The sequence below is a fragment of the Pseudonaja textilis genome, chromosome 1 (genome assembly GCF_049901715.1).
Source record: "Pseudonaja textilis isolate UNSWEBS1 chromosome 1, rPseTex1.2, whole genome shotgun sequence".
NCBI lineage: Eukaryota > Metazoa > Chordata > Lepidosauria > Squamata > Elapidae > Pseudonaja > Pseudonaja textilis.
The window spans coordinates 158,712,329-158,726,576 of record NC_141990.1 but is presented as its reverse complement, the minus strand read 5'-3'; the positions used below and the strand labels follow the sequence as shown (position 1 = coordinate 158,726,576).

At 34.0% G+C, this 14,248-nt stretch overlaps 1 protein-coding gene across 1 annotated transcript in view; it reads left to right on the top strand.

The window, feature by feature from the left end:
* The window catches only part of COL4A2 (collagen type IV alpha 2 chain), a 164,385-nt gene that overhangs the window by 74,850 nt on the left and 75,287 nt on the right, over positions 1-14,248 (top strand). The window contains exons 8-17 of the mRNA XM_026707722.2: positions 1,495-1,566; positions 3,841-3,876; positions 3,976-4,038; positions 6,444-6,479; positions 7,345-7,386; positions 7,650-7,736; positions 9,359-9,403; positions 11,886-11,948; positions 13,387-13,431; positions 13,981-14,034. Coding sequence (XP_026563507.2) covers positions 1,495-1,566; positions 3,841-3,876; positions 3,976-4,038; positions 6,444-6,479; positions 7,345-7,386; positions 7,650-7,736; positions 9,359-9,403; positions 11,886-11,948; positions 13,387-13,431; positions 13,981-14,034 — 543 coding nt within the window. The remainder of the gene's footprint in view (positions 1-1,494; positions 1,567-3,840; positions 3,877-3,975; positions 4,039-6,443; positions 6,480-7,344; positions 7,387-7,649; positions 7,737-9,358; positions 9,404-11,885; positions 11,949-13,386; positions 13,432-13,980; positions 14,035-14,248) is intronic.

The following is a 14,248-nucleotide window of genomic DNA, read 5'->3' as shown; positions in this document are numbered from 1 at the left end:
ATAAAATACCCATGATGTTATTAAAAATAAATAAAATTATATGTCAGTCAAACTGAATATCTTAACATCCAGGGCTATGCCTCTGAGATATCAACTGATAAAGAAATACTGCAAATCAGTAATATCAGCATCACTACCACCACCACCAAAAAAATAAAAATAAGAAATGGTGAAAACAACAGCAATTGCATAGTCTTTCACAGTCCAATTTGTACCTTTTCAAATAACCAGGCTTATAGTCTAAACTGATAACAAAGTCTATGCACTAATAATAATAAATTTCCATCTGTTGTCCTAATGTTTCAAGAAAAGAAAAAGCTAGCAAAATCGATTCTAAAAGATTTTAGTGAACAATGGTTTTCTGATTTTCTGGTCAAATTGAAGTTTCAAGCAGGCAGCAATTATCGAGACTTTTTGAAGCTGTAGCAATTAAGCTCTGGATTGTTTTTTAATATTGCTTATTTTCTGAAAGCAGACAAAAACTTGCAATATTCTAAGGAGAAAAGTAAATGGTATGAAATAAATGTGAAGAAATTGTATCAACTATATATAGCAAACCGCTTGAACATGAATTGCATAAAATATAAACATTGCTACTGTCAGTGGACATGAAGAAGACAAATGATTCTGAAAAGAAAAACTGATACAAATATGTGTTAGTTGTGTTGGTTAGTTAGTTAACTAGCACAGGTTGTAAGACCCTACCTCTGGACTCCTGGATATGCCTGCCTAGGTGTGCTTCAATTGCAAGGACATTAGGAATATGACCAATTGGGTCCATAAGGTGAGAGGGAACCCACAATGAGAGCTGTGGAATTGCTGACTAAGTCTGTGAAGTGCCCTGTAAGTGACACATCCTAGCTGTGGTGTGATTATTGTGGTGTGGCAGAGGACACAACTACAGCAAGACTATATCTGATCTCATAATGGCGGGAAAATGTTTTCCTGTTTTTCAGTCATTATTTTCAAAGGGACATAATCTGGAAGCCACAAAAGAGGGGCTTGATCATTTGATCCTAGAACTAATCTTGACAATCCCTAATTTACTGCAGGCTTTTCAGTTTGGAAATGGACTCTACATGGCCCAGTTTTTCTCTCTCTTCTCATTTGGATGGTTTAGAATAAGCGGAGAGCAATCTGCAGTACCAACATCACACATGGTCTCCAAGCCTCTCTTTTGTACTCTCTTTATTTTTTTCACAATTAACCCTTGGAATAATTTCAGTTGCTAACCGCCATTCACATTTTCAGAAATCGCATATAAATTATGATGTGAACCTTAAAGTTGTCTTAATGATCCCCAACTTCCAAAATAATAGAAAGAATTCTACATGTACCCAGCATTTGAGATGATCCTGTAGAATCCTCAAGAAAAAGAATTGTATGGTGGAAGGGAATTTGGAGGTCTTTTAGTCCAACAGCCAGTCTACTGCAGGAAAATCTTCAGGCGATTCTCGACAAATGGCTGAAATTTTTTATTTTCAATCATTTTAGGGAATCCAGGGACCCAAAGGTCAGAAGGGGGAGCCTTTTGCACTGCCTGAAGAATTAGCTATACAGTTCAGGGTAAGTCTCTGTGAATAGTTATAATCTGTTGGGAAAGTATGTTTTCCTCATCATTTTCAAATAAGCGCCTCAGATATTTCCATATAAGTGAAAAAACTATAGTTTTCCTAATTCTTTCAGCTTCTTTTATGCTTTATCAAATACAGACTTGCAGAGGCTAGACTAAATTTTGCTATAATATTTTTCCTTAGATTTATTCTTTGGCAATCTTAAATGAAGCAGCCACATTGGGGCTTTCATTTATAAAACACAGCCAATCTTTTAATTTAAAAAGAAGCATGTCTGTATGCTCTTTGAAGTTGCTGAGCCAAACCAAAGTGAACCTGACATGATTCTTCCATTAGTGTATGTGTATGTATGTATATATATATGTATGATATTTAGCTTTGTTCGGGTATTTTCCTACGTCATTATAGTTGTGCTTTTAAAGTTGTAGCAACGTTTCGGCAGAATCTCCTCTGCCATCATCAGGCTTCTGTATAGTGTTCGTCTGTGAGTCAGACTTTCACAGCTGTTTCTGTTTTAAATTTAGTGCTAGCCTACTGCTGTGCCAGAATGGTTTTTTTCTTCTTCCTGATTGGTTGGGAGTCTTGGTCTGGTTTATTGGTCTTGGAGTTTGCTGTGTTCTGCTTGATTGGTGTTTCTAATGTCTTCTGTCTGTTTTGTAGCTTTTTTTGTCTTGATTGGCTGGCAACATTGTTTTTTCTGTATTGGAGGCTTTTAGTGCAGCTTGGCTCCGAGTTAACAGATGGCACAGCAGTAGGCTAGCACCAAATTTAAAACAGAAAAGGCTGGGAAAGTCTGACTCACAGACGAACACTATACAGAAGCCTGGTGATGGCAGATGAGATTCTGCCAAAAAGTTGCTACAACTTTAAAAGCATGTATATGTATGTATGTATGTATGTATGTATATACACACACACACACACACACACACACACACACACACACACATATTTATGTGTGTATAGACATATGTGCCCTCACACACAATAACTTTTTTTCTTTTAGTTATAGGTGTAGATTTCATTATATTTACAGAACTTGATTTTTCTATTCACTTTTAACTTTCAGATTTTAGAAATAATCATAAAGGTTTCTGTAAGAAATTTACAAAATCTGCTATTTGTGGAAATCTGAGTTTCAGAAATAATTCCTTTTCAGATTCCATAATTCCTTCAACAATGACAGAGCATTTAATGTACTATGTTCATTGGAAAGTTGGGATACATTCAGAGATGTATCTGCCTTGAAAATAGCCCATGTTGAACTGTGTAGCACAGTCAAACATCAGAAAAGGAAATGTTTCATGACATTTTATGTTATGTCATAAAATGTTTTATAAAATTTGCCAAATTTAAATTCTATGGGAATAATTTCACATTCTGTAAATGAGGCCATTTACAGAATATGCATAACAAAGAATGTTCTTTCTGCACCAACTCAGAAAGCTCAAACTGCCCAAGGAGCTGCTGATACAGTTCTGCAGAGGAATTATTGAGTCTATCATCTACACCTCTGTAACCATCTGGTTTGGTTCTGCAACCCTACGGGACAGGCACACACTTCAGAGGATAATTAGGACTGCAGAAAAAACAATTACTACCCACCTGCCTTCAATCAAGGACCTGTATCCTGCACAAGTCAAAAAGAGGGCTGTGAAAATATTTACAGACCTCTCACATCCTGGACATAAACTGTTTCAACTCCTTCTCTCAAAACGACGCTATAGAGCACGGCACATCAGAACAACTAAACACAAGAACAGTTTTTTCCTGAAAGCCATCACTGCTAAACAAATAATTCCCTCAACACTGTTCAACTATTACAAAGTCTACACTACTATTACCCTTTCCATCACTCCTTATCACCCATCCCCCCCAATTGTGATTGTAGGACTGTAACTTTGTCACTTGTATCTTTACGATTTATATTGACTGTTTCCTAGTAAGATTTGATTGTTGATTGTACCCTATGACTATCATTAAGTGTTGTATGTTATGGTTCTTGATTCTTAACGAATGTATCTTTTATGTATACTGCGAGTATTTACACCAAGACAAATTCCTTGTGTGTCCAATCACACTTGGCCAATAAAGTATTCTATTCTATTCTATTCTTTTGAGATGCAGTATCTTGGCTCAAAATTTGTTGCCCTATGATGCACCATTTTGCTCAAAGGTTATAGGAATGAGAGTTTTAGTAGTATACAAAAATTTATGTTCAAGTTTACTAAAGCAACATTTCCCATTGTGAATTGTTTTTCTCTAGGGAAACCCTGGTGACTCAGGCGTGGTTGGCTTCATTGTAAGTAACATTGGGATAGATAAATTTCTATAAGAAAATTAGCTATCTGTAAAATAAAATAAACCATGATTATTATTTTGAAAAAAATATCTTTTATAGGGACCTCAAGGTGCTCCTGGACCGTTGGGTGAACCTGGTCTGGAAGGAGACTCAGGTCTTCCTGTAAGTATTATAAAATTCTGAGATTATGACAGTGGTTTGACATTCTTTATTATGGCCAACAACTAGAAAATTTCAATAAAACAAATAGTAAAACAATAAAAACAAAACTCAGCAATAAGGCAGAACAATAATAAAGCAATAGAATTGAGAATTAAGAAACAGTAATAAATTCTTCACATGCTCTATACTCAATTGAACAAAATTACACAACATTGAAAAATACAATATTGTCTTATTCTGATTGGATAATAATTAATGAAAGTAAAATAAACCTGTGTGGCTTAGGAACTTGAACGAAAGAAAATTCATAAAACATGCAGTTATCTTTGTTAAAAGCACACTATAAGACTGACTTATATAATGCCTCTAGCTTGTGTGGGCAAGCTAGCTATATTTCTTAAATTGTTCTTCCAGTACTGATCTGATATCATATTGAAATGTGTTGATGGTAAACTTTTCTAAGTACTGATACTATAACATGATTTAATATTTAACAGGCCTGATGTGCTAAAGATAAGTTTCTAACATGGCTTCATGTGGATGGTAAATGCAAGTCCTTAACCCATTATCTTGTGCTAACTTAGTCTGATCAAAACTCATCTATGATAGAATTTCTTGAAATAAATTGTAATAATGCAGCATTTGCTCTCTTTTCCATTTAATGCTAATGGAACTAGTGTTAACAGGTAGGCAAATATTGTTAATCATATCCCCTTACAACCCAAAATGTGTGGAGGCTTTTACTAAGATTAGTTCATTAATTTTTTATTTGTTTGTTATATTATTTGTTTATTTATTTGTTTGATTATTTGTTTGTTTATTTGTTTATATATATCTATATCTACCCTTGTCTGTCTGTCTGTCTGTCTGTCTGTCTGTCTATCTATCTATCTATCTATCATCTATCTATCTATCTTTCACACTTCTCAACCAGCCATCTCCCTCAGATGCAATTATTTATAATGATTGCAGAGATAAAGAATTGGCCTAGCAATTATGATATCCAATTTCTATGCTATCTACTGTATATAATACAGAGATGCAAACTATCTGCTAGGGAACTGAAAATTGACATCCAAATACTTGAAAGTTATTAACTTGTTCAGGTGACAAGTTTGACATCTAGCAAAAGTGAGGATCTTGATATTGCCATTATTGAACTCTGCAGCATCTCACTACAATTGAAAATGAGAGAATGTTGGTGGTAGTGTTCTTTTACTAGGTTTATATGCTGTGCCAATCACAGCTAATTCTGAGCATCTTAAATACTCCTTATCTCTAAGCAAAATTAAAGCAATATAAATAATCAGCACTTAACCATAAAAATTCCAACTGTTTCATTAACAGTGGCATATTTCTAAAACATATTTTATTGATTGAATTATTAAAACATTGGACATGGTGTAATTGTCCTGACATTCCTTTTTGTCATATATATTATAATATACAGTATAATACATATCTTATATACATTTATACATCTGTACAGTTAGTTTATATCCATTATGTTATACTTCATATTCAGTTGTACGTAGTAACATAATCTTGATTACCCGTTCTACAAATCCTAGGTCCTTCATTGGTAAAATTTATTCCATGTCTTGTAATATTCTGTCTCATCCTTATTTTTTATTTCCAGAGTCAGTCTGTCCATTTCAGCACATATCTTCTTTATCACCTCACCTTCATTGGGAATTTCTCTATCTTTCCATTTTTGAGCAATAGTCAGTCTTACTGCTGCAATAATATGTACTATTAAATAGGTCTCCTCTTTACTATATCTCTCTGTCATAATTCCAAGTAAAAATAATTCCTGTTTGCAATCTATCTTCTGTCCTATCATCTCCTCTAACCACAACTGAATCCTATGTCAAAACTAACAGTAGCATATTCATAATAACATCTCCCTGCAACAGGAACGATTAAAATTCAGTTAAATCATGACTCCCACTGTAAGGGAGACTGTGTAGTCTTGTACCATTTAAGCCAAACTGGGTCTGAGCCAGTAGAACAGCATCATCTACCTAATGGAATATTGCAGTAGAGCATCAGTTTGAAGGTTTGATTGTTTTCATTATTTCAGTGTTGTGAGGAATGGTCAAACCTTCCCAGATGATAGCTCCAAGTAACCAAGAGGGTATATGATGTATATGAAATGTGGATTATCAGAAATTTTTAAATTTTCCTGGTTTCCTGCTATTGAAATAAAGTTTAACAAGTTTATAATTTAATAAAAAATAAATTACTAAAAATTAAATATTATTTTTATCTAGGATGCTCTTTTTTAATGTATGTATTTTAAGAAGACTTAGTACACAGTGTGTGAAGTAACTAGTGTTTTTCCATGTATTTACATGAATTGAACACTTCTAAGAGATTAGTCTCTTTCTCAACATTGCTTTTAGGGACTTCCAGGACCCCCAGGACCTCCAGGGCCCATTGTAAGTATTTGAGGACTCACCTTAGATTGGTAGACTCTGATGTTTTCTGAGGTGATTCTAAATGTCTAAAATATCATTTTTGTTGCTGCTGTTTGAAAGGGGAACATGAGATATTGCAATACTGTAAAATGTTGGGACACAGTGGAATAAATATTTAAATGAAATCAGTTTTGAGCATTTCTCCCCCCCCCCCAGTTTTATGTTGGTTCATACAGCACTAAATATTGCATTAACTTTTCCTCTGAAAATAGAATATCTGGATCTGACTCAGATAAAGAGGCAGAAGTGTAAATGAAGAAAGTTAATTATTCCCATTCATTCCTGTCATCAAATTGCATTGGTCCTATAGTTATAAAAACTGAGGCAGTTATGCATTTTTTCACAGACTTTATTAACTACAAACTATTCATTTGGCTGAAATCCTATCCATAGGAGCACAAATTGGTATTTGTAGCCTACATAGGATCTTCAAATTTATAAGAAGAAATCAAATTGACAGCATTATGGTTGGTCACACAGCCAGGTGTTTAAACAAGATTTGGCATTTTTATCCATATATCAAAACCTTCCCAAGCACTTGGGATAGTCAGATGTTCTTGTTTGATGGTGTTAAAGTATTATAATTAGCATTATTGATAACCACACATTGTATATTTCATTCAATAACTTAACATATATTACGGGACACATCAAATTTTAAGAATATGGCTTAAGTATATAATTAACCTAAGTGTCCAAGATAATTATTTTATTTAATGTAAAACAGTATTAAAGTTCTGATATTATAGAGGGACATGTAGTTTCCCACATGCCATTTGGTTAAGTGTGTAAACATAAGTTAAATGTTCATTAACTGTCATTTCAGGGCAATAGAGGTCTTGGCTTTCATGGAAAGAAGGGTGAAAAGGTAAAATGAATTTAATCAATTTGCATTTACTGTGGTGGACATAACTTTGTGCAATCTATGCAAATTGTTTTTGAGGTCAGATTACTGTATGAGAAATACAATCTTTTAAAAATCCCTATGTTCTTCAATCCATACATTGTCTTCAGATTCTTCAGGTTGAGAATCAAATGTTCTTCACTTTCATTGAGTTCAAAGAATGTACATTCCATGTTGTTTAAATGTTCATTTTACCTATTAAACTTATCTTTGTGGCTTTTCTGAAGGGTGAAATTGGACCTCCTGGTCCACCTGGGTGTACATCAACAGGAGAATTCGTTGGTTCAATAGATGAAATTCTAATTGAACACAAGGTAATTAGAACTATTATTGAAAATTACAGAGTATTCATGTCTTTGAAAAATAGAAGTGTTCTATCTAGCCTTCCCCACTGTAGGTCTTAACTCTCTTTTACTATGTTGTATTACTACAGTCTTTTCTGTATGCACATTTTTGCCATTATTTTACCACAAGCTGCTCTCCTCACAAGTTGTGCCAATAATATTTTCTTTTCTTTTTCTCTGTGGATCAATAGCAACTTTTAGAGAGTCTTCCACCTGTACCCACTTTCATATTCACAAGAACATCTTAAGTCCATGTGGACATAAATATGAGTATCTGCGGAGTCGGTGATCCATGTTTTTCTGTGAATCACTTCTGAAATTACAGAAAATTTAAATACAAAAATAAAGGAAGTCATAGAAGTCTGTACAGAACATTGCAGATATTGCAACTATTGGAGTTGTCTTAAATTATCAAGCCATATTTGATACAATGGGACAAACTCTGCCTTTATTGGGTTCCATTCCAATATTTTACAGTAAGGTATAAGTCATGGTGTCAACCCTAAAGCTGACCTGACTGAGGCCATTTTGAGGCTTCATCATGGACTATCATCAGCCTAGTCTAACATAATGATGTTAAGTTACATCCCTCATCTAGTAGAGCTTCAAATCTAACCCAATTCTACTTTCTTTTAGCTATTTTCTGTTCCCTTGCTCATATTCCTTTGTCAATTGGGTTATTTTTCCTGCAAATTTGTGTGAGTAAATATCTAGGATCAGCCAACCAGACTCTTCCTAGACTCCCTGACGTCTCTGAGTTAGGACTGCATTTTCACTTAAATCTCATGCTAGCTACAAAAACAAACAAGCAAAATAGCAACATCCAGCACTTTAACAAACTATGCAGTGTTAACTCCTACCAATCATAGGCCACCATATTAATTTTTCTAGGAAAGGTCACTCTACTCAAGACTAAAGTTGATTTAAATGTCAAGGGAATAGATAAATCAACCCTCTCTATGGGGCAAAAAAAATATGAACTTTTTTTCCTAAATTTAATTTAAATTAAGGTTCTAAATTTAATGTAAATTTAGGAAAAAATGTTATTTAATATAAAATGAATAACTTATTCACACTTAAGCCTTTCTGTTATTCAAGTGGTGGCCTTACTTTACAGGGCAATTTACCTTTTGGAAAAGTTCTCCTGTGCAAACTGCCCCTTAGAATGACTTTATATCATTGGATCAAACAGTTCCCTATGCCATACAGGTGACACACTCTGCTGGTTTCAAAGGAACATTTTGAATGATGTCATTTTACTGCTAAGCAATTTTTGCCTTTCATTTTGTGCTTACCTTTTAGGGTGTGAGTCTTCTGTCATAACATGTATAGAAAGTAAAATGTATGGGAAGTAAATTTTGACTCACAAGAGATTATAGTTTACGAACTGGATTCTATATTAGAGGAAATAGAATTCAAACTAAGCCTGCTATTCCCTCCAGTTTCTTTTTTTCAGACCTTCTGATTAATTTTGATTTATCACTAAAAATTATCATATAGATAACTGAAATGGAAATGTTCTAGCTGATATAAATTTAGCAGAGAATAAGAATACATACTAATTTAATATTATTGTTGTTTTATATTATTAGGGAATGAAAGGAAACAAAGGAATGAGGGGAGAACCTGGATTTCCAGTAAGTCCATAGTTATTTCTGTGATGAGAAACACTATTTTCATAGAAAAAAGTAATATCTTGATTCATTGTTATTTCAATAATAGTGGTGCTTGGTTGATAATATGATAATGTAATATTTTAGCTGTAACATTGAAATGGAAAATTTTCATGCAGCAGTGAAATGACATCACTGTCAACTTATTGCAATCAAACAATTTCTGTATTGTACACTCAAACTGTTTTACATCTATTTGTGGTGATTTTTTAAAAATAGTGACATACTGTAGCATCAATTTATTTAATTGTGAAAAAAAATTAAAACGGGTTTCTAAGCAAGCATGGCTTCTGTTACTCTCTTCAGAGCCATGGCATCTTCCATTGGGTAGCAACAATTACATTATAATTGTTGGTGAATGCTGATAATAATTAGAAGTGTCTCATCTTCTCTGCACCATCATGGCATTTAATTAATGAATCCTTTCTCTCTCTCAGCAACCAAATGGACAGAATCTATTTTCATTCAATAGTTCCTTTTTGCTGATTGAGTCAAATGTGATACTTTTTCGTAACTAGATCTATCAGTTCTCTTAATTGTCCCAATTTTAGTTTCCACTCAGGTGGGGGAAAGCTTTAATTGTGGGTTTTTTCTGCAACAAGTAAGGTATTAGGTAAGGACTGGGGAGATCAAGATTCAGTTCTACCCTTGGCCATGGCACACATCGGATCAAACTACCTGATAAATAAAATCATGTCAGCTGTCTTTGAGAAAAGATGGATTAAAGAGGAAGAAAAAAACTCTTCAATCTTGGAATACCAACTCTTATATGAAAAATCAAGACACTTTATTATTAACCTTTTTAAATAAATAATCCTATTTTTTATTTTAAATTATTTTAAAATTCCTTTTTTATTTTATTTTAATATTTAACATTTAATAATAATTATCTTTTAAAATAAAATAATTGTATTTAAATGTATAATTTAAAATAATATTTTTAAAATAGTCGCTTTATAAAAATTATTTTGATTTGATTTGATAATTTAATGTAATAATAATAATTTAATAATAACAGAAATGACAAGCAAATACAAATTATAGAAGAATGGGGGCTGGCAGAGAATTACTGATAATACTGTGCTTCCTGTTATTACTGTATTTAATTTTACTAACCACAGAAGAGTGCATCAAAGAAACTAAAGAATTCTTACTGAGTTGCTTCTCAGAAATAAAAAAAAAATGTGTTCATTTTCTGAGGAATTATTTTACTAAAGATACAGAAAGGTTACTGTAAATTCTTCTGATTTGCATTTCTTAGTAATTATAAAGGACAAACACATATATTCCAAGCAGTTGTTTGTATATACACCATAAAGTGTGGGAGAGAAGAGAACGATGCTTGTGTTTCTTTTATCTCTCCATAATTATGCCAAGATGGACACATTGGTTCCTCTGGTCTACTTGCAGCCTGATAGGCCTTGAGTTCAGCTTCCCTTTTTGCTATCCCACTGACTATTTTATTTTCTACTTGTTCTTCACAATCTTCCCCTCCCTTGTTTTGCTTCCTCTCTTGCCTTTCCCATCCCTTTCCCTCTCTCTCTCTCTCTCTCTGTCTTTCTTCCACTTTCTCCCCACCCTTCCCATCCCTTCTCCTCCAACTTTCTTCCCAAAGAAACCAGGAGGCATCATTTTTCTTTAGGAGACGTGGCTATGGTACTGATGCTCCCTCTCTTAAACAACAAAATATTGCAATTTTGTCCATTTTTTTTGAATAGTAAATAACCCCCCTCCCATTTCTTGACTTATTTGTTCAAAAAAGAGGTGCTGGTTTTGTGTAGAAGCCTCCCTTCCCCTCTGTACTATTCTTCTTCTTCCTCCTTAGTTGTCTTCTGTTCCTTTTCCTGCAATTATAACTGGAATTGAATGATTATCTCTGAAAATATCTGTCCAGGCTGTTAAAGCACCACCTACTGGAGATCAAGTAAACTGCTGTGTCATTTTCTTGCTGCTACAAGGGGGAGCATGTGTAGGTTGGGGAAAGTATTCTGATTGATTGGTTGATATTACAGAAGCATTTGCCATTAACTTCTTATGAGTATTTTTCAAAAGTCCTTAGGTGATTCCTTGTCAAATAATAATCTGGGCTGTTGCTTCTTAGCTTCTGAGGTTGTCTATAAGCTACCACTTGATGATACCTTGCACTATAGATGCATGTGAATGGGAAAACACATGCTTAAAAAGTTAGAACTGAAAAAGCTTCTTAGATGAGAAGCTAAATGTTTTCAAAGGAAAAAAAAACCAAGAAAGTTCAATTGCCTTTTGGAAAAAAAAACACCGATGGGACATGCTTAGAGATATTTATTGTTGTCCTGCAGAGACTATTACTCCTAGTTCATGGCTGTACCCTCTGTATTATAATAATGATCCTCTCCATGAAGTGTTAGTATTGTATGCTAAATTACATATTATTATGCTTACAATTGTGCAAATATTTTCCCCACAGGGTTTTCCAGCACAAGAAGCAGAAAAGGGAGAAGAAGGAATAACTGGCTTTCCAGGACAAAGAGTAAATATATAACTAAACCAAGCATTAATTATATTCATATATTATTTCCTTCTATACTAAGAAAATGAAACAGTTTTCAGTGGTGTTTCTGGTACAGGGGGTTCTTTTCTAACTGCCACAATTGGGACTGGCAACTCGGTTGTTAAGTGAAACAGACACTATGTCTGTGGTTATAATTTTATATTGGACGGTGCCTACTAACTGATGGTAGTGGCAAACACATGATATATGAGAGAGAGAAAGAGAGAGAGAGAGAGAGAGAGAGAGATGACATCAGAGCATTGGTCACAAAATTGTTTTTTCAGCACCATCATAGCTACAGGGGTTGTAGTCTGAGTCAAGCACTAAGTAAGGACTACTTACCTACTCTTACCTGGATTTTCTTGTTGTTTTGCACATGTTCTGAGAGTCTGTTCTGAGAATCGTATTTATCATCAGAAAGGAATATCTTCAAGTGATAGGGAGCTTTGACTATTTCTCCTTTTCTAGTACTAAGCATCTCATTCAAGCCACTTAATTTCTTGTGTAAAGGAAGCATTTGTAGCCCAGGCTTTTGTTGGAGGCACATAGTAATCCTCATCATGTGAAACAATATTCAGCTGCTTTAACCAAGATGTGAGTGTTTAAATTTCTGGTAGTTGAAACTGAGGGAGCTAGACACTGGAAAGTTGAGCAGACAGTGGTCTGAAGAATCAAGAGAGTCGTTCTTGGACTCTTTGTGACTAAATGGAAATATCTCTGAGGTTTTCTTGGCAACCATAGAATGATTTGCCATTGTGTCTTCTGGTTTTGTTTATTTATTTGTGGATGTAAAATCTATAGTCAGTATCAGATGTTTGGAAGTAAAAGGTGGAGTGATCAATTCATATTCAAAGCTAAGGCGTCAGTCATTTCAGTCTCCTTATTTTATTGTCATGGTCATCAAAAATATCGGGCTGATATACTTTTAACTTTTGGAGGTTCATAGATATTTTAAATATATCCTAGTATCCCCCATAATGTGTGTTAGGATAAAATAAGCAGATATCATTCCTATTTAATGTTCTTTTCTTTTAAAACCTAGTTGGGATAATTTAGCTTAACTCACAATTGAATAAAATTGAATCTCTAGTACTGTATATAGGTGTGGGCATAAATGTTCATAGAATGCATGTACAAAAATTCTGTCAAAGCACCCACTGAATTTCCAATATTTTTACCTGATAGTGATGGACCATATTGGACCATACGCCCCAATTTTTTGGTGAGTTTAGTCTGTTCACATGTAACTAGATGATAGCCAAGAAGTATGGGAAAGTTTCATTTCATTCTTCATATTGTATATGAAATTGGGCATTTTAAATCTTATTCTTCATAAAGTTTAATTTCAATAAAATCTTTTTTAAAGGAATTGATAATAAATACTTAATAACATGGCTCTGTTTGTTAATGTTTATAGGGTTTGCCAGGAATCAATGGCCTAAAAGGAGCTGAAGGGGATGTGGTAAGTATGAAGTCCCAGAATCAGGTTGTTTTTGAGAAAGAAAGACAATTTAAGGACATTTTAAAAGGAAAACCACTTCTTCTTTCTTATAGCAACCCTGCACTGAGAAGTGCCTCTTACAAAGCAAGAGAACTGATGGAAAAAAGGAAGACCAGCCCTAAATGAGCAGCAGATAAGATCAGTAAAAAGATTAGTATCAGAGGAGGCATGTTAAAAAAACAAAAAACAAAAGTGGCTAACAAATTCACATAGTAGACTGAGATTGGAGGTTTTTTTAAAAAAAAATAGTAGGCCTCACCCAACAAAAGAATGAAGTTTGATAAAATGTTGAGCTTACTTTCCAATTTCATCAGTTATTTTAAAGTAGGAATAGGGGTAGTATATTTCCCTGGACTAACTATGTCCTCATCTCACCAAGTCCACCTATCTGGCCCTACTCCGTTTTGGTTCTAAGCACTCTCACTGTTGTAATGCAGAATAAGAAACTGAAGCAGCCATGTGGAGTTCAGTTAAAAGAAATCTTGCTATTCTTTTTGATCTTTGTTTCAGGGTACCCCAGGAAATTATGGATTCCAGGGCAATCCTGGCCAGAAAGGGATGAAGGTAATTATTCAGTTGTTCAACATTATATGTTAAACCATCAAATAACTGCCCAATCATTGTAGGCAGGTTGCAAGAAATATACAAAACAACACAATTATTTGGTTTCCATGAACAGAAACCTTGCTGACTGAAATACATTATTTATACAGACTGATGCATTTCAAGTTGAAGTTTGTTTGTTTTTAATATCAGCCCAAGCATCATTTTCACAAAA